At 37.1% G+C, this 21,489-nt stretch overlaps 2 protein-coding genes across 6 annotated transcripts in view; one reads left to right on the top strand and one right to left on the bottom strand.

Moving 5' to 3' along the window:
- Positions 1–21,489, top strand: part of LOC114242736 (xibalbin-1) — a 481,172-nt gene that overhangs the window by 73,258 nt on the left and 386,425 nt on the right. The window lies entirely within an intron of this gene.
- The window catches only part of lilli (AF4/FMR2 family member lilliputian), a 313,418-nt gene that overhangs the window by 176,913 nt on the left and 115,016 nt on the right, over positions 1–21,489 (bottom strand). For 3 of the 5 annotated variants that reach the window (XM_089740009.1, XM_089740006.1, XM_028173976.2), the window contains exon 2: positions 20,308–20,337. The exons of 1 other annotated variant lie outside the window; for it this stretch is intronic. In XM_089740009.1, the coding sequence (XP_089596135.1) occupies positions 20,308–20,337 (30 nt within the window). Of the gene's footprint in view, positions 1–20,307; positions 20,338–21,219; positions 21,312–21,489 lie in introns of those variants that run through there. One more of the 5 variants, XM_089740007.1, reaches the window with a different exon arrangement.

The raw sequence follows: 21,489 nt of genomic DNA, 5'->3' as shown, positions 1-21,489 counted from the left end.
GATTAAACCATAAAAGTGATTTTATTTATGATGATAAACATGCTATGCAGGGTTGCCAGATGTGGCGATTTCTCGCCATTGTGGCTCCTAAATAGCTAATCAGGCGACATAATTTTATCGTTTGACTACTGATAGCCAAAGTGGCTATTTTAGTAATTTTCAAAATACTCACAACCGGAACACAACACCTATGCTGAAACTATTTAATAGTAAAATGAATGAAGTATCTGCTAAGAATACTGTTGAAGCTAATACAGTTGAAACTGCTGATATCTTAGTGGAATCTATTGATTTAATCAGAGATGCTCATGATGATGAAGATAGCATTTATTGCCAAATTTTATTTTCAAATCGATTTCTGATCGAATTATTCGAATATTTTGTATGGGTTAACTTTTTTCTGGGTACTTTTTTCTTCAAAAAATTCAAGGCAATACATGTAATAACATGGCTGTGTCGACAGTATAATAATATTTAATATATAAAATTTTATATCAATTATTTATCAGTACTTTTAATCTAGACTAACGTTACACTACTTTGCTCAATTAATGAAATATTTAATATTGATTAATTATAAGTGTTGTTTATTTCTAAACTTTTTTAAATAAAACAAATACATTAAAATGTTGTTATTATTTAAATAATATTAATTTTTGTTGATCGTTTGAATAATAATAATAATTCTATTTCAAAAGTAAAATCTATGAATAAATAAATGTATTTAAATCTTAAATTGTTATTAAAAATTGACAAGTAAAATTATTACATATTAATATTATTTAAATTTTAAATAAAAGAAAAAAAAATATGTACACGTATATTTATTATTTATTTATTTATTTAAACATTGGCGCTTACTTGAAGTACCTATTATACTACTAGCGCCACATTACGGTCATAAGAGACAGCCCCGGAACTTGGCTACTTCGGAAAAAGAATATCTGGCTACCCTGATGCTATGTCATCCTAATATACTAAATATTTTGTGCAAAACTTTTTTGAACAAAAAAGTAATGAAATCAAATTTTATTAATTTTACTGTATATCAGCTTGTAGTCTAGGGGCTATTCCAGCAACGGCCGGACGGGTAGGGGAGCTCACGGGCTTAACCTGAGAGCATTTGCTAACACTAACCCTAAAAAGAGCAGTGCTTCACAGAATCTACCACCGGATCGGAATCTCGCGATCCACTGGGAAGAGCCGGCGTGAGACTAAGTGGGCTGTGTGTATGGGTTATTTCTCTTATCGAACTTTTATTATTTTATACAAACTAATTACTTAATATAATCCACATTGATTTAAATATTATCTGGGTTTATCTTAAAGGGTATGAAATAGTTAGCAGTATTTTGGTATTCTAATTTCCTATTTAAAGTAAGTAATGCATATGTATATTCTGTGCACTGGTGGGTGGTGCGTTTACGTTGTAGATGTCTATGGGCTCCAGTAACCACTTAACACCAGGTGGGCTGTGAGCTCGTCCGCCCATCTAAGCAATAAAAAAAAACTCGTAGGTTTAAGAAGGAAAACCGTAATCATTCAATCCATTCGCTGAAAAAACTTCAAAAACGTTAGTAGTTGTTTTATTTCTGACTTTTCTTACGGTGCATTTGAAATATTTTGAGTCTAGTTACCAAGGTTTAAGCTGCAACCGTAAAACAGAGACATTACGTTACTTAGATTCGAGTTGTTTAATTTTAGTTTTGTACTCTTCCAACTTCTGCTTATATAAGTGGATCTTGGAGATGAATGTAATTTTAGATAAACAAAATTATGGCATCGGTTTATAGGCTAGAAGTTTTTAGTGTTTAGTCTTTTTTATAGATTCTCAAGCATCTTGTGAGTGCGAACGGGTACGTATACACCACCCTGAATCATTAAGTTAGGAGAACGAGATACCATGCGATTGGGACTTAGACGTCAAATTTCAAGGTAGGTGACAGTACGTCGAGACGTTAATGGGCTCCATTAACCACTTAACACCAAGTGGTCGTGTGAGCTCGTTCACACGTCTATGCTATAAAACCAAATAAATGCATAGGTAGCATGGAGAACTTTGAAAATGGACGTCATAGAAATCAGAAATGACAGCGACACAGCCAATCCAATGCTTATTGCAAAATCTTTCTTGAATGAAAAGAAAGGAAGAAAAGAAAGCGTCTAGGAAGCAGCACCTACGTTTAAAGATAATACTTCTACTACACAGCGTTATCTATTCGATTAAATTTCACCAATACAACGGACATCGATAAGCACAAGCGATAAGAGAGCGTTACAATCACATGCCGATAAGGCCATGTCGCACGTCACTAAGAGACAAGTCTCCGCTGAAGAATAAATAGGTTTAACTCAAATCGGAGCCCATTGCTTAGCGAGCGCGATAACGTAATGCGGCTAATATTTCCCAAAACATTAGGTCAATTACATCACATAAACACGGAAGAGGAAAAGGTAGACCTAAAAAAAAATGGACGGATAGCGTGAAAGACGATATGTGTAAGAGGGGAGTGAGCGAAGAAATGGTATATGATAGAGGAGTATGGAAGGAGAAAACATGTTGCGCCAACACCAGGTGAGTGGGAGAAGGGCAGGAGAATAATGAATCACGGAAGAACACCTTGTCAAATAAATCAATAAAAGCGCCACAGTCCAAACGGAAAACCAAACAGATTTGGTAACATGAAAAATTCATTCACATCCGTTAGGCTTCCTTGAGGGCGACCTGTTGATTCTTTGTCTAAGGTATAATTAGTTCATTGCTTGCTACGGAGTTGACTAATAGTCAACGGACTGACGGAAAACTCCTAGAATTAGACTAAGACATTTAACGAAAATGTTCGGAGTTACGCTACCCGAAGAAGTCGAAGCATACATATTACTATATTATTCGATTAATCATGTCCTTAAAAAAAATCCTTACAAATGAGTATGGTTTATCGGTTTATCATAGTGACATCCAGTTCATTCCGATACTTTTGATGCTATAAACTTTAAGGGTATTGTAATTTCTATGTTAAAGTTTCATTGACGTACTTGTATTTCCCGAAAATTTATAGTTTCCCATAGAGTAAATACTACAAAGAAATGTAAATAGTTTAATGTTTTTGTTTCCACTTCAATACGCAAAAAACCGCGAAACTTGGTACCTACCTACGTAATAACTGTATAATATGAATAACTAATTCGTGACAAAAACCTCATGTCAAGTGTTTAGTGTCAGCATCAGCTGTCATTGTCAAGGTAATGTTAGACAACGTGTTGACATTGAATTTTAATTGTAATTACGTAAACCTTCCGAACATAATCTCTATATTAAAATTTTGCTAAGACGAACTTAAAACAGGCGTGGACGTTTATTTACCGGAGCGGCATATTTGTAGTCGAGGGATCCTACTACAATGATGATGTTCTGACGGCTATTCGTTTTTTTTTTTATTACTTAAATGGGTGGAGGAGCTCACGGCCCAGCTTCTGCTTACCAGATCCTATAGAGTCTATAGGATCTGGTAATATGGTCTATAGTATAGACATCAACAACATTAATACCGCTGTCCACCTTGAGACATGAGTTAGTCCAAGTTTTATCATACAACAGTTGATATACGCTTGGATCGTCTGATCACTGCCTTATTCGTGCTGCCGTACCACTCTCTCGTCCTGATCGTCGAACGACGACCGGGTATCGAAGAGTTTGGCGGTATATGTCAGCAGATTGGGATGGATTGCGTGAATTTTACGCATCCTACCCATGGGGGCGGTTCTGCTTTTCCTCTGCTGATCCTGACGTCTGTGCGGACCGACTTAAAGACGTGGTGCTCCAGGGGATGGAATTGTTCATTCCCTCCTCTGAAGTGCCCGTTGGGGGTCGCAGCAGACCCTGGTATAACAATGCCAGCAGGGATGCTGCACACCTCAAGCGGTCCGCATACGTGGCATGGGATAATGCCAGGAGACGTCGGGATCCTAATATCTCAGGGGAAAGGCGGAAATATAACGCCGCTTCCAGGTCCTACAAGAAGGTAATTGCCAAGGCGAAGTCGGAGCACGTTGCTAGAGTTGGCGAGCGATTGAAGAGCTATCCCTCCGGGAGCCGTGCTTTTTGGTCGCTCGCCAAAGCTGCAGAAGGAAACTTTTGCAGGTCTAGTCTCCCACCACTGCGCAAGTCCGATGACAATCTGGCCCACAGCGCGAAAGAGAAGGCTGACCTTCTGGTCAAACTCTTCGCCTCGAACTCGACTGTGGACGACGGGGGTGCCACACCACCGAGCATCCCCCGGTGTGATAGCTCCCTGCCGGATATCTGCTTCACACAATGTGCAGTCAGGCGGGAGCTCCGACTCCTGGACGTTCATAAGTCGAGTGGGCCAGACGGCATCCCCGCAGTGGTTCTGAAAACGTGCGCCCCTGAGCTGACACCTGCGCTAACGCGTTTGTATCGCCTCTCTTATTGCACTAACAAGGTTCCGTTTTCATGGAAGACTGCTCATGTCCACCCTATCCCCAAGAAGGGTGACCGGTCGGACCCATCGAGCTACAGGCCTATCGCGATAACTTCCTTGCTTTCCAAGGTGATGGAGCGAATTATAAATACACAACTCCTGAAGTATCTTGAAGATCGCCAGCTGATCAGTGACCGACAGTACGGTTTCCGTCACGGTCGCTCAGCTGGCGATCTTCTTGTATACCTTACTCACAGGTGGGCTGAAGCCTTGGAGAGCAAGGGCGAGGCTCTTGCTGTGAGCCTTGATATCGCGAAGGCCTTCGACAGGGTCTGGCATAGGGCACTTCTATCGAAGTTACCATCTTACGGAATCCCCGAGGGTCTCTGCAAGTGGATCGCTAGCTTTTTGGATGGGCGGAGCATCACGGTCGTTGTAGACGGTGACTGTTCTGATACCATGACCATTAACGCTGGCGTTCCACAAGGTTCGGTGCTCTCCCCCACGCTTTTCATCCTGTATATCAATGACATGCTGTCTATTGATGGCATGCATTGCTATGCAGATGATAGCACGGGGGATGCGCGATATATCGGCCATCAGAGTCTCTCTCGGAGCGTGGTGCAAGAGAGACGATCAAAACTTGTGTCTGAAGTGGAGAACTCTCTGGGGCGAGTCTCCGAATGGGGTGAATTGAACTTGGTTGAATTGGTACAGTTGATTTTTATTGCACAATGTTATTCCTTCATCGTGGAAGTAATTCGTGAACATGTGTTAAATACGTATTTCATTTAAACAATTGGCACCTGCCCGCGGGATTCGAACATCGGCACATACTCGATACGAATTCATTGGGCTAGTCAACCTTGAGCTAATGTTAATTTTCAGACACAGTCACACACGCCTAGTTTCCATCAAATTTAATTGGGGGCGGCGTGTGATTTGAGCCCTCTGTGTTTACCAGTCATGCTCGTAATATCACTAGAAGTAGGTAGGTATTTCCACTCTGCCTAATGCTGTATCTCGCGTTTCGGTTTGAGCAACCATCACACAATACAATTTCGACTGTTTCAAGATGAGTTAAGGCATTCACGCTATTTCATGGTTTTCGATAACCACTTTACACGCATTACACAATAGAAGAAAAATAATAATAATCCGGATGCTTGATTGTTTTTGCGATAAATACCGAGCATTCGTAAAATGACGGAAAAATGGGCACTAATATCAGACATACAAGTAAAATAATATACCTAACAAAACAAACTCGGGTGCCGATTACCCACGTCAATTTTACATCTTATTTATGTACATTTTGTACATCTTAAATGTAACTCAACAAACTGCATTCTAAGTTCATTTTATTATGACCATGATGATTCTTCCCAAATACAGTGTATTTTGTAACATCATAATATTGCCCGTAAATCGTCCTTCTCTGTCGCACAGTGGCCGTCTTGTTCACGCACACTAGACAGCAATTCACGGCGGCATTCTTTTCGTTCGCTAGTCATGAATTCCTTCAAGGGTTCGTCATTGGGAGTCATTTCTTTGACATGAATCATTCAATCTCGAGCCAAAATCATGTACTTAGGTATGGATGATAGTGAAATGACCTTAGCTCTACTATGAATACATAATACTCACTACGCTACATCGTCGAATCTAAAATCAAAACAGTGTCGATGTTGAGCTCTCCTGAACACACTTTACTTACGCACTGACTTACATTCTTACAGAAAAACCGAAAGACAGGATGACTCAATCTCGAATTTGCGATCTAACCTTTTGTTAAATTATTTTATAGTTATTTTTTTTTATTGCTTATATGGGTAGACGAGTTCACAGCCCACCTGGTTTTAAGTGGTTACTGGAGCCCATAGACATCTACGACGTAAATGCGCCACCCACCTTGAGATATAAGTTCTAAGGTCTCAGTATAGTTACAACGGCTACCCCACCCTTCAAACCGAAACGCATTACTGCTTCACGGCAGAAATAGGCGGGGTGGTGGTACCTACCCATGCGGACTCACAAGAGGTGAACGTACGGTTTACGCTTTTTTTTTTTTTTTAAAAATACGATTTCGGTACGTGTAAGGTTTCAGAACTAAGATTCCCTTTGTCTTTGAAAAAAATAAAAAAAACTTATTGGGCATTTCAATAGACTGAGAGTATAAAATAAAAATAATAGAGTAGGTATTTGTCAGTACGCAGTGGCAAGGTCCTGACACCGCTAATACCGTTTCACATCGTGTGTGCCGTTTATTCCTTTATCGTAAAAAATAAAATAAACCTTGACATCTAATAACTTATAAGTCAATATTCTTTCAAGGTCTTTTGTAGTATAATAAACAGTATTATATTGTGAGTGCGGTCGGTCGAACTAATATTTGAGGAAGATAACATGCAGTCGCCAGTTGACATCATCTGTCTGCCTCCACGTCATTATAAATATAATAAGAGATTATTCTGCAGTTTCAGACTTTATTTAATAAATTAAATGAGTTGAGTTGAGAAATTATCTTTTGACATTGAAACAAATATTTAACGGTAGGTAGCGGCTTGACTCTCCTCTTGGCATTGTTGAAGTCCATGGGCGACGGTAACTACTCACTGTCATGTGGGCCGTATGCTCGTCTAACATCAAGGGCAATAAAAAAGGGGTAGATTCATCAACTGTAGATAACGGCTGTGACCCTTTTTTTTCTGGCCGGGGTCGAACCTCCTACAAGGTCCCCGCGCCTAGGGGGCACGCGTGGTATGTGGGACTGATCCGCGACTGCGAGACCGCGGGCCCAAAGATGTTTTCAGGGCTCTACCCACTCCCCTGCACTCTTCACCCAAGCGTCTGTTCTCCTTCGAGGTCAGAACCCGGATGTGGTAAGGGGGTTACCGCGGTCAACACTGCAACCAGAACGGCTGTGAACCTAACATTGCTGATAGCCTTGAGCGAAGCAGACCACTCACCATACTATTTTATTCTTCGTTAGTACCCAACGGTGAATATAACTGGCACCTGATTATCATTAAATAATCAACGAAAATAACAAAATCTTTCCTAAGAACTGCGAATGCAGCAAGCTTTTCCCTAAAGTTTTTTCTTCCGACTATTACATTTATTCAGGCCGTTAATGTATAACACAGTCTTAGCTTATTAAATTGGAATATTAAAAGTGCTTATTCTAGACAGCAAAGAAAACGTGGGCGAGTTATGAATCGCTAACATGTTGCGTTGATGTTAGTTCGACCTAAATGTGCCAATTAATGACAAAACAAATATGAACTGAATTATAATCGAAAGTGCATTAAAAATGCTGTATTTTCGAGCTCATTACGAAGTCAATTGTTTTTTTTTATGTTTGAGGATTTACTGGTGGCCCGGAGGCCTTTCCAGTTTCACCAGGGCAGGTGGGCGAGCCAGGAGGGGTGGGATTTGCTAACAGCTACCCGAACGCCTCCATATGAGAACTAACAACCCAAGAGTAGCTGTTTCGCGAATGAATCTACTACCGGATCGGAATCGCGACCCGCTGAGAAGATCCGGCGAGAAACTCAGCGGGCTGATGCTTAGGTTAGGTTGCACGTCGAACTCTTTGCCGAGTTCGACGAGTACGGTTACCAGGGTCCCTACTCCTAGTGTTAGAGCTAAAGGTGTCTAATGCAAGGGTTATTACATCTGATGGATCCGTAAGGACATGTAAGTCAATTGTCAGGGAGCTTGACGAGACTTATAAAAAAGACGGTACTGCAAACGAAGGTAAAAAATAATGTTTATTATTCCACTATTTTATGTTATCATTCCACTTACGACCGTACTACACGACACTGTACAAACTAGTCTAGTATTTTAATTGTGTTCAATTCAACGTCCCCATTAGAAATTGATTATTTTTTTAGGGATTTTATGACCTGGTAACTAAGACCTTTAAGTCATATCTTATTTTAATTTATATTTTTATGAAAAATTAAAAAATTATAATATGGAGTGAAATGACATGAAGATGATTGATTAATTTGAGACATTAATCAACTGAGATGAAATTAAATGAAATGAGATGATATAGCATGAAATATAATCTCAGTAAAATGGTGGTCCTTTACTGAGATTTTTTCAGTCGACTTTTTGGAGGATCCCGAGAAGCTACGTCTAGTGGCATTGTTTCACTTTTCCACATTTGTGCACTTTCACTGATATTAAACAGTTAATGAACCACCGTTATTACATATTTAAACCCCAAGAAACACTATATAGACAAAATAAAACAAATCACAGATTATTACTGGTGGTAGGACCTCTTGTGAGTCCGCACGGGTAGGTACCACCACCCTGCCTATTTCTGCCGTGAAGCAGTAATGCGTTTCGGTTTGAAGGGTGGGGCAGCCGTTGTAACTATAATTGAGACCTTAGAACTTATATCTCAAGGTGGGTGGCGCATTTACGTTGTAGATGTCTATGGGCTCCAGTAACCACTTAACACCAGGTGGGCTGTGAGCTCGTCCACTCATCTAAGCAATAAAAAAAAAAAAACTTCATTCCTCGCGTTCCCGCCAAAAAGTCCTCTTGTATTTGAAATCGCATACCATGTGAATTTGATGAAATTCAGCATTTTCCAATCGACGCAGTTGACAATTTCTGTGAGTGTTATACTGTTAGTTCAAGCTATCTAAACAGTCCTTCGACTATTCCAAACAAGTATATCTTGTATAATGTATAAGTAAGAGATATCTCTCGTTTATGACAAATGCCATTGATAAGCTTCATTACAAAGAGTTTCCTAATCAATACACAAATAAATGAGCAATATGTGAAATCGCATTGAACACGTTAGGACCAAAATTGTCACGAACTGATACGAGAAACCCTTAATTGTCACGTAGCTATCGTCGCTTTGGTTTTTATTTTTAAATTATATATTTATTCAAGTATTGTTTCCTTGTTTACCGCGAATCATTAAACCAAGCGCGAGGAACCTCCAACCGACCGCTGAGAAATGAATGAGATTATCCGAATTTATCCAAGAGGCCGCCAGTGAAATAGTATGGACTGTTACGAGGAAAATATCATTGAATATTCACACTTCAAACAAAGGAGTTCGGAGAACTATATACAGTAACTTCTGAATATTGTTATTTTTATCAATCAAAATAATATAAGGCATATGAATCAAAATAATATAATAATACAATTGGTGATTTTTTTTAAATTCATAACATGGTCTATCATCTAAACATGCAAATCACTTACAATATAAAATTAAAGTGTACATTATTTATGTTTATCTAAACATTAGGTAAGCAAAGGAAAAACCAGATGGAACTATAGATGCGAAGAACAGGACGTTTCTACTCAGGGAGATAGGAAACAAGGGTTTTCATCAAACGGCTGCTTTTTCTCGGTAGACCTACGGACTACGGTCCATATATTATTGTTGTTCGGATCTTGTACATATATATGTATGCAAGATTACCTTGAAAATATCGTTAGCGCGATTCTTTTCATTTTTACGGTCGAGCTAACGGCCCTTCTTGTATTTATTAGCTACCGGAGCCTATAGGCATAGACAACGTAAATGCCGCCACCCACCTTGAGACATGAGTTTTAAGTCTCAATTTTATAGTACAAAAGCTGCTCCGTCCTTCAAGCCGAAATTGGAATTTCAAATAACTGAAATCAGGTCAGTAAAATTAAAGATAATTATCTCTTTTTAAGAATATCTCATTAATATTTTCTTTGGAACTACTATCCTAATATTCATCGTTTATTTTCAATGAAGGTAGATAATAACTTTGTTATTTCCCCGTACCGTTATCAAGTTATTACTCACAACAAAATAAATATACTTTAGAAGCTAATATTTATTATTTTTGTAAAAAACAAAATGAAAGTAAACAACCGTTAAATGTATTTAATATTTTATTTTACTAAATAAATTAAAATAAACAAAAATTTCCTTCAATCATTATAAAGCTTCGTTTTAATTACTAAAGCGTTTATGGCTTTATAGGTAAGACGCTACGTTCAATCACTCAAATATGCTGTGAGCCGTCAGTATTTTTTTTTGTTTATTTTTTCAAAAACATTAATTTCCATTAGCCGGAACAGAAGAGAACGTTTGGGTTATCAATAAGACTTAAAAATGCTTTTTATTATAAACTTTGGTAATCGATTGCAATTGCTTTTGCACGTTTTTTTTTTTTTATTGCTTATATGGATGGACGAGCTCACAGCCCACCTGGTGTTAAGTGGTTACTGGAACCCATAGACATCTACAACGTAAATGTGCCACCCACCTCGAGATATAAGTTCTAAGGTCTCAGTATAGTTACAACGGCTACCCCACCCTTCGAACCGAAACGCATTACTGCTTCACGGCGGAAATAGGCGGGGTGGTGGTACCTACCCGTGCGGACTCACAAGAGGTCCTACCACCAGTGATTACGCCAATTATAATTTTGCGGGTTTGTTTTTTATTACACGATGTTATTCCTTCACCGTGGAAGTCAATCGTGAACATTTGTTGAGTACGAATTTCATTAGAAAAATTGGTACCCGCCTGCGGGATTCGAACACCGGTGCATCGCTACATACGAATGCATCGGACGTCTTATCCTTTAGGCCACGACGACTACATCACACATCTAATTACATCCATCGCGGTTTATTGGTCAGGTTTCAATGGGCACGTCCCGGCATAGTCAACTCGTAAATGTACGTACCTGTATTGATATATTTTTTATTGTAGATTACTTCCGTTCTAATTATGTGTCATGCGACCGTTAGACAAAACCAACCAGCTGTTGAAATTATCGAATTTAATATTGCACTGCATTGTTCAGTGTGAAGTTTTGTAATGACTCATAATATACAATATATTTTCTGTGTTGAACAAATAACGATAGCTTGCGGTTAAAAATTCATAATAAAACAATTCATGTTGGTTCAGGAGTTTTTTTTTCTTAAAGCGATTATTAGTGCAGTGTTTCTTTAACTTAATTTATTGATGGTAAATACAATTTAATATTTGATTAAAGGTATCTATAATAATAAATAAATATTTACTAACAATCACGCCACGTTAATTGGTCCCGTGATAAGTTCGTAAAGAACTTGTGTTACAGGTACCAGATAACGGAAATAAATGTAATATTTTTATTATACACATACATATATTTAATATACATCCATAACCCTGGAAAAGACATATTTATATTTATCATACAAATATCCTCCCTTGGCGGGATTCGAACCCGCGACCCCTTGTGTAGTGACCATGTCACTTACCACTACACCAGACGGCCGTTAAATCTATCCGCGTCGGTTGTTTTAAATATTTAGTATTGTGGAAAACTATTAGAATTGATAGGTAGGCGACGGTTCGGTTTTGACCCTGGTCAATAATGATGTCCATAAACCGCAATAGCTACTTTGTTATTCACATAGAAGAGCTCATCTACTCTCAAACTGTTTTAGGAGCTCATAGACATCAGAGAACTAATACCAACGATGCTATTTTCACGGATTCTTCACGAGTCGTAGACAAGTCGCAATTAAAATTTTAAGAACACCTTTACCACAAGATAATTTACCATGCGAAATCTGTAACTTTTTATTTTCAAGTAATGCAAGTCGTCGTGGCCTACAGGATAAGACGTCCGGTGCATTCGTATGTAGCGATGCACCGGTGTTCGAATCCCGCAGGCGGGTACCAATTTTTCTAATGAAATACGTACTTAACAAATGTTCACGATTGACTTCCATGGTGAAGGAATAACATCGTGTAATAAAAATCAAACCCGCAAAATTATAATTTGCGTAATCACTGGTGGTAGGACTTCTTGTGAGTCCGCACGGGTAGGTACCACCACCCCGCCTATTTCTGCCGTGAAGTAATGCTTTTCGGTTTGAAGGGTGGGGCAGCCATTGTAACTATACCTGAGACCTTAGAACTTATATCTCAAGGTGGGTGGCGCATTTACGTTGTAGATGTCTATGGGCTCCAGTAACCACTTAACACCAGGTGGGCTGTGAGCTCGTCCACCCAACTAAGCAATAAAATAAAGTAAAAACAGATGAAACATATATTTTAATTCAAATCATATTGTACCAGCGAGCCGGTGATGCGTGCCCTGGGCCACAAACAAGTCCTATTTATAGTCGGCACTTTCACGACCAGTAGTTGCAGAGAGCGACTCATTAATAAACGTCATTAGACGTCACAAGCCACACTCGAGTCGTTAAAACCAAATTAAGTCGACTAGTGGTCCCGCAGTAGTCGAAAATCGACTTTAATTAATTGAGATTATATAAGTTTGAACATTATTAGGGTTATATTGTCAAAGACTACGAGTATTATACTTCTATAATCACAGATTTCGCCAAGACTACATTATAGACAAATAATTTTAAAGATAAACAATATTAACCTATTTTCAATTTGATCACAGACTTTAAGCATTAACTAAAGTTTGACAATAAACAAAGAGTATATATTATACATAATAATATGTGTGTGTGTCAAGTACATGGCAGTGTGTGTAATGCTTTCTTTATTGATTTAATGTATCTTTTATGCATTATTTAAAAAAAATATTAGCATTGTGCACTCCTTCTCTATATTCTCTTTAAGTGTGGGAAATTTCATACTCCTCTGTCTGCGCAATATTCGTAAAAAGGGATACAAAGCTTTTACTTCACGTATTAATATTATAGATGAAACATAGAGTACACGAATTGTAGAGAATTAATATTCTAAAGATTTTGAATGGAATTCATTGTCGATTATGATAAGAGATAAAAAATATGCAAAATGAAATAAATACAGTATCAGGATAATCACAAAAAAAAAATCCAATCTCTTTAGTCAAAGAAATATTTTACCTATCATCCATAATCAATGAACATGACAATTAAGTTTTATTGTTGTTAAAAATTTAGATAGACGATCTGAGAAACATTTTATTTTGCACCCCGTGTTTCTAACGCCATCTACACGCAGTAATAGAAGAGAATTCTCTTCGAATGCAACACAAAGCTGATGTCGCCCAAAGGTGTTACTATCGGATCCTCCCGATTCATTCTCGGTGCTATTAAGCACCCCAAGCACCGACCACTGTTCTCGTCGAACTAGTCAATCGTATCAAAAATACAGTTACTATATTTAAATGCTTTATTAGAAAAGTAAATTTGAAAGTAATGCACGACCATTCACGCAGCTAACGATCGTCTCTTAAACAATATTTACGTGACGTCACAATACCTGTAATATGCTATATTAAGTTGACTTTTAGCTTAGGAGAACTCCGAAGTAATTTAATATAAAATTATTTTAAATTAATTTATATTATTTAGAATTAATTTAAAATAAAACTAAACGATTCAAATAAATCTAGAATCAACAACATCAAAAATCAGAATTTATATCGCGTCCTTCGGATTAAAAATTTATGTCTCCTATTCATAATAAAATATATATTTTATTAAGAAAAAAAAATTACATTATATTTTAATAAAAAATAAATAAATATTTGTCTGGTGTGTCCGTTTGTTTATTAATGGTCGATGGATTTATGCGGCCGAGTCCAAACTATCTCAATTAGGTATATTATTGGTATTATCGGGATTTTTTTAGGTTATACTATACCACCAAATCAAATAAATAATTGGGAATCAATCACACACCGTTATCCGACCCCAAATTAGGATTTCCTGTGTTATAGGAACCAGTGACTGACATACATACTTATATACATTTAAATATATACATATATAAATAATAACCACCCAGAAAAAGAGCAAACAAACCTGTTGACCACACGAATGTTTGCCCGATGTGGGAATCGAACCCACGACCCTCGGGTGCAACAGTCAGAGGCGCTAAGTACTGCACCACAGAGTCAATCGGACCAGATGTTTACATAATGAATTAACCGCGCGAATATTCCAGAAACAAAAATACTTTATTAATAGGTATATTTAACGTTCGTCACAGCGATGGTTACACTAATTTCGTTTTTTTAAATCTCATTTGAATGTACGACAAAAAAATATTTCATAATTTGAAAATTAGCTAAATTTGAAATTTAAATGTAACCTGGTTGACCTGGCGAATTATTTATGAAATTACAAGTTTTAGTTATATTATAATATAACAATATATGTCTTTAAATTATTACAAAATCTTCGGAAATAGTTCGTTTATTTAAAATCAAACTACCCGAATGAGTGAAGTAATAATACACAAAGAGCAACGGTATCGAAACCGCACGAGCACTTTGAGGTCAACTATGAAGATTGTCTCTTTCTCGCATAGCACTAGATCAATAAAAGTGAACGAGACAAAAAATGGCGAATGAAAACGAGACGAAAAAATGAAGATGACGTGATTGATCAGATGCACCTTTTTCTTGTGAACTCTACTCAGAATAGGCCCCTTGTTTATTGTTCTATATAATATAATGTTGTTGAAGAAATCATTGAAGAATGTATTTCATAATATGGTTTTTTCCTAATCGCCGGTAGCCTCAAGGGACTATTCCAGCTTCTCCGGACTGACAGACGAACTTACGGGGCTCAACCTGAGAGAATTTCTAACAGTAGCCCCAGCAAGAGTAGCACAGAATCTACCACCAAATCGAAATCGCTACCCACTATGATGAAGATCCGGCGGGAAGCTCAGTGGGCTATGTCTGTTGGTTTATTTTGTATCTTATTAGGTTTTATCGGTAGGTATTAATTACACTGCCCAGATAGGGTACAAAAATACGACAAAAAATTTATAAAAACTTAAAAATTTTTTTTAACCATAATAATGTCAATGTCAACTAGCTCTATCTACTGAAAGATTGGGGTACTATTTCAAATTCTGCGTTGATACTACTTCGAAACATTTCTAATTATCTATACTAATATTATAAAGAGGAAAGATTTGTTTGCTTGTCTGTATTGAATAGGCTCCGAAACTACTGAACCGATTTGAAAAATTCTTTCACTGTTTGGAAGCTACACTATTCCCGAGTGACATAGGCTATATACAATCTTTTTTGAAAAAAATTAGGAATCCTTACTAAAACTCCAATAATGTATCCCAAGGTGTAAAAAAATTACCTAAAATATTCTTTACATCGCGTGCCCTGCGAAAACTGTTGATGATAGAATAAAATAATGTACTACGACTTTGTAAAACACATTATTATTTACAAAAAGTGTCGCGACAGCATATATCTAACTATAATATTTATGCCGCAATAAGTGTTCTTTTATTAAAAAAAATAAAACAGCGTCAAATATCATTGGAATTTTTGTTAAAGACCCGAGCGGAGCCGGAGCGGGGCGTTTGTAATATATCTGTATGAATGTGACAGAAATAAAATACGCCATTATTGTATGTGTGCAGTGTAATTTATGTTTGATTATTTAAAAAAAAAATTTAAGCTCTATGATGTTTGGTGTTTACTTTCACAGGTCACGGCCGACTTCGAAAGCGGCACACGCTCGACATTCTCCATCTCTCTCTATATTAAAACGTTTTAAGCGTCTCGCTTGTCCGTCTCTGTCTAACTTTATAACTTGTATTTTATTTAATCTTGCGGGGCCGCTTATCACGCGACAGGGCGCTTTCAGCACGCTCGTGTGATGTTTAATATTAAATATATTTTATCGTGTTTATCTTTTCCATTATTACTTTTCGCAATCAAAACATTGATATATAAATAAAAAGCGGACAGTATATTAATTAATGCGAATTCGTATGTAAAATTCGTTTAATTACGAACTTAAGCACTTAAGGGCTGTATCGTTAAAAAACGTGCATCGTTCGATTTAAATAATTTAAATAAATAAAGAAAAGTGAAAACTGAATCGAATATTTGGCGCGCATAACTCACAAACATTCAAATATACATATGCATACGTAGTACATACAAGGTATATACGCATATTGTAACATATTTAATCCGTTTGTCGTGATTCAATTACACACTCAGTCTTCGCTTACAGTCCTACAATCTATTACCAGTACGTATTTCTATATGCAGTTTATTTTCTGCTCCTCGCGTTGTTTCCTCACCACTGAGGGTCGCGACCATCAATCATATTTCGACAAGATTTTACTTCTTGTAATGTCCCTCCAGCGCAGCGCCTCCGATCATTGGCTCCATGAAGGGCGTCGTGGAATGGGATCTCTAGTGTGGTGCGGATTTGGTCGAACCACATGCGCTGCAGGCCTAAAGGGGGGCGGTAAGAGACCCAGAAAAAAAATTGGGGACACTGTGTAGAAGTTTAGGGGCGATTTGTAATTTTATCTAAGAGGACTCTTAGATACCGACTGAGCTCTCGCTGTAGTGGTCATACAGTAGGTGATAAAATGGGGACGCTAAAAAATAATTTATTCTCAAAGTGGGCAGTAAACAAAATAAGTTTGGGAATCCCTGCTCTAGGCTATCGGGTGTTTTCCAAGCAATATGACCTAAGTACTCGAGCGCGGCGAAGGCAGAGTGTGACGGTCTTGTCTTGATCTGTTGGTATTAATAGCAAACAAATAATATTTATACACATATGTATAGTAAAAGTTAAAAGGAAATTATAGCCTTTAACATAATTGAAAAGGGAAAGTTCAAAGATCGAGGTAACCAATAAATTTACAAACATCTCACTTTTATTGAGCATTCTTAAGCATCTCATTGCTCAGCCTTGTTCCGCGCACAATAATCTTCCATTTCCACCATCCATTCTATTATAATAAGCGCGAAAGCGTGTTTATTTCTTAGTTTATGTGTTTGTTTGTCCTTCTTTAATTTAGAGACAAAGCAACGGACTGACACGATTCTTTTGCAGTGATATTTGTAGGTCAGCAGAGCGATATAGACAATATTTTATCCCGAAAAAAACATTTCACTCCCACGGGAAACTGTTTTAATATCTTTGGAAAAATTACGTAACACTTTAGAAAAGTTCATTGACACTTTCCTTGTTCATACGACCTAAGACGCAGGTAACATTTATTTGATATAAAAAACAGAGCATTTCTATAATGTCTAAATAACCGACCCCACAGACACAGCCCACTGATTTTCTCGCCGGATCTTCTAAGTGGGTCGCGTTTCCCATCCGGTGGTAGATTCTGCGAAGCTCTTGCTAGGGACAGTGTTAGCAACGCTCCGGTTTGAGCCCCGTGAGTTCACCTACACCTTAGGGTGAAGCTGAAATAGCCTCTCAAGGCTATCAGCATAGGTGGAAAAAAAAATCGAAAGCGAAAACCGAAGAAAAATACTTTAAAACCATTCTTAGCGTACATTAGGTTTCGTGTGCTCCCAAGCCGTTTAAAAAGTATAAATTTACAGCTCGGCTTTTGTTGGCTTGCTCACACTCTGTAAGCAAATTATGACTTTGTTAATGACCGTGTTTCAGGATTTTATTATTACGACGTAACATAAATTCACTCTCTTTATTGGAGTAAAGGAGCAGACGACGAGTTCACGGTCGTTGGAATGTTAACTGATTGTCGAGCCCAAGGGCCACAGCACAACTTGAAACTTGAGATCGATATCATAAAGGATTGGTTCGGAACCTCTAGATACAGGAAGAGCCCGCACCGCAGGATTTGATACCGTAAGTTCCACGGGGAGTGCTCTGGACAAGTCGTTTGAAATGTCGAACTTTCTTTCATCTCATCCCACCATTCCCATTAGAACCACCTTCATCCTGACTACTTAGCTGTACCCCTGGTATTGTTTTTTTTTAAAGGGATTTTATGACCTGGTAACTAAGACCTTTAAGTCATGTCTTATTTTAATTTATATTCTTATTTTTATGAAAAATTATAATATTGAGTGAAATGAAATGAAGATGATTAATTTGAGACATTAATCAACTGGTATGAAATTAAATGAAATGAGATGACAGATTTTTTCAGTGGACTTTTTGGTGGATCCCGTGAAATTACGTCCAGCGGCTTCGTTTCATTTTCCCACATTTGTACACCTTCACAGATATTAAACAGTTAATAAACCACCGTTATTACACATTTAAACCTGAAGAAACACTAAATAGACAAAATAAAACAAATCACACAACTTGACTCCTCGCGTTCCCTCCAAAAATTCCCCTAGTATTACCAAGAGCAAAGATAATCGCTTGATTGCATATATACTCCTAGAATCAAAATACAAATAAAAGTCTTTATTCCAACGTTTTAAGGGCTATTTCATCTTTCGAACCGGTAACTAAGTCAGACACGTTTATAAAACGAACAGTACATATCCACAAACGTTTTCTGTATTGTAGCAAAGAATGCGATAGAAGTGTTACAAAATATCCGTCTTATCTTATTGAATTAAATATTAAAAAAAAAACCCAGATAAACGAGATTGTGCAAGCCTCGATCGCATCACAGATTTTTTTCTCCAATGCCTAATTATCTAGAAATGTGGCTGAGAACATTTTTACCTATGTAGCCATTATGATTTTAATCTTTTTTTTTTGCCATTACTACTGATCGTGTGAAATTAACAAAATACTGCCCAATTTTCATTACCATCCACCACGAAAACAACAGATGTATGGGAAATCAGAATGGGGATATCTCCACTGTTTTATTTTGTATACCCAAAAAGAAACAATATTAAATAAAAATCTTACTGACCAGAACAACGTGAAATTTTACTTTTAAATGCAACAGAAATTTTAAGGCATCTCTAAATTAAAGGATGCGTGTGGAAGAAATCTAGTTATCTCTCTCGCACGTACGCATAAAAATGGCGATGACGTCATAAAATTAGACGTGTATCCTTTTTTGTTATTACATTACCAGGTTTATGAAGTAATTAATTTATTAGTATAATATGTAGTTAGTGTTGTTTGGCGAATGATTGAAATTCGTCGATAATACTGACACACATCTCCTTATTTGGGTCCATTTAATACCATTACATTTTGTTTTGTTATTATTATTTTAATTCATAGTGAATAGTGTATAGTAACACTAGTATATCCATCACAACAAAAAAAAAACGGTTGACAAACTTGTTTTTGACACAGAGGAGAAAATTGCACTGATTTATTTTCAGTTATTTATATATTTTAATAGAGCTAAACATCCAAAAAGGCTCTCTGTTATCTGCGAACAACGTGTTATGAGCTTCTTTTCGGACACGTCATGTGCGGTCTTCTCCCAGACATGAATTAGAGAAACTCATAATTTTATGTCGCATAGAAGGCAAACGCGCCGTTGGTAAAACACCAGCCAGATGGTCAGATCTGGTTAAGAAAGCAGTTGGTGTTTGTCTATACCATATCATCCATGTCAACCTTACCCAACACTATGGAGGGAAGTAGCATGTGGTCGCGATCCTCAGCAGTGAGTGAACGATGAAGAAGAAAATAAATACATCGCAGATTTAAATTATGGATAAAACGTATTTTTTATGTATTTCTTAACAACAACAAAAAAAATACCATCAATATTTTGTATATTGAAAGTCTCGTTATCTATACTAATATTATAAAGAGGTGTTTGTTTGTTTCTATTGAATAGGCTCCGAAACTACTGAACCGATTTGAAAAATTCTTTCACTATTTGGAAGCTACACTTGAAGCTATCTTTTTTGAAAGAAATAGAGATCCTTACTAAAACGGATGATAGATTAAAATAATGTACTACGACTTTATAGAACACATTATTATTTACAAAAAGTGTCGAAACAGCATATGTCTAACTATTGTAGTTATGCCGCAATAAGTGTTCCTTTGTTTTAAAAAATAAAACAACGTCAAATATCGTTGAAATTTTTGTTAAAGAACCGAGCAGAGCCGGAACGGGCCGCTAGTAAATAATATAACTGAGCAGCATTCATTTGTATCGACTTACCGGGTGGGCTCCACCATCATTTTGTGAGGCCTGCAACAATACAAATTTTGATATTAAACATTCGTAAACATGCATTTCGTTTAACCCTACCTATTCGCTGGTAGCCCTAGTGGCTATACCAACTACTCTGTACCTTATAGGTGAGCTGAAGAGGCTCAACCTGAAAGAATGTGCTAGCACTGGTCCTACCTAGCAAGAGTAGTGCTTCGTAAAATCTCGAAGGCCCATTAGGCTGATACAGTGGAGGGGTCCATAAAAATACTGTGTTAAGTGAATGGATAGAGGTCTGTCGTTTTGCGCGCATCAATTATACGAAATGAGATATCTGAATGATACGAAAAATAATCAAATTGCATACACACCGGTAAAATTTCGGACGCTAAGTTTTTACCTTGAAAATGTATACACATTTAATAAATATACGGAAACTTTAGCGTATTTAAAAATATAATGCACTTTTTTTTTTATTCAACCTTTAAAGTTATTCTTTTTATTATTTCGAGAACATGTTAGCTTTGACGCGTGTAGACACGAATAATTAACAATTAAGGAAACTTGTTAAAATAAATTTTTTGTGACCAAACTGAGTCTGGTAGTCGATGATTCTGTTACCCGACTTCATCGTAAACCATACTAAGGGAACCAACCCATAAGATTCTATTGTCCATTCTATTTAATTAGACATGCTAACATACATATAAGTTAATCAGAGAAGAAAATACAAGCCATATTAATTCATTTTGGATAACCAAAACATGTTTGCAGTACGTTCCAAGACTCGAACCTGCGACTTATCACGAAAGGCACTCATGAGTTTCAGTGTTCATATCTGTATGCCAATAAAAACTATACATACAAAGCGTCCTCTTTTCTCTTTGTGATATTACGTCACGAACGGTACATTCCACTCACCATAGTTTGGCGAAGAGTTCCTCAAGGTCGTCTAGGTCATCGCCCTGATGACTCCACCTCCTGCTACGCCAGCCCATTGTCATGAATTCATCATTATTATCGCAAAAAAACGATCTAAGTGACATATTGATACTGCACGAATCGTTTTGGTCATTAAGACATTCATTTTCTAATATTGGGTAAACCGGAGATTTGGAATATCATCTATTTTGATGTTTTAATATTTTATTTCTGTAAATACTTCTTTTGCTAAAAGTCTTATACATGGGT

The sequence above is a fragment of the Bombyx mandarina genome, chromosome A1, assembly GCF_030267445.1.
Source record: "Bombyx mandarina strain Sakado chromosome A1, ASM3026744v2".
In the NCBI taxonomy this organism is placed as follows: domain Eukaryota; kingdom Metazoa; phylum Arthropoda; class Insecta; order Lepidoptera; family Bombycidae; genus Bombyx; species Bombyx mandarina.
The sequence above is the reverse complement of the archived record's forward strand: the minus strand, read 5'-3'. Positions and strand labels throughout refer to the sequence as shown.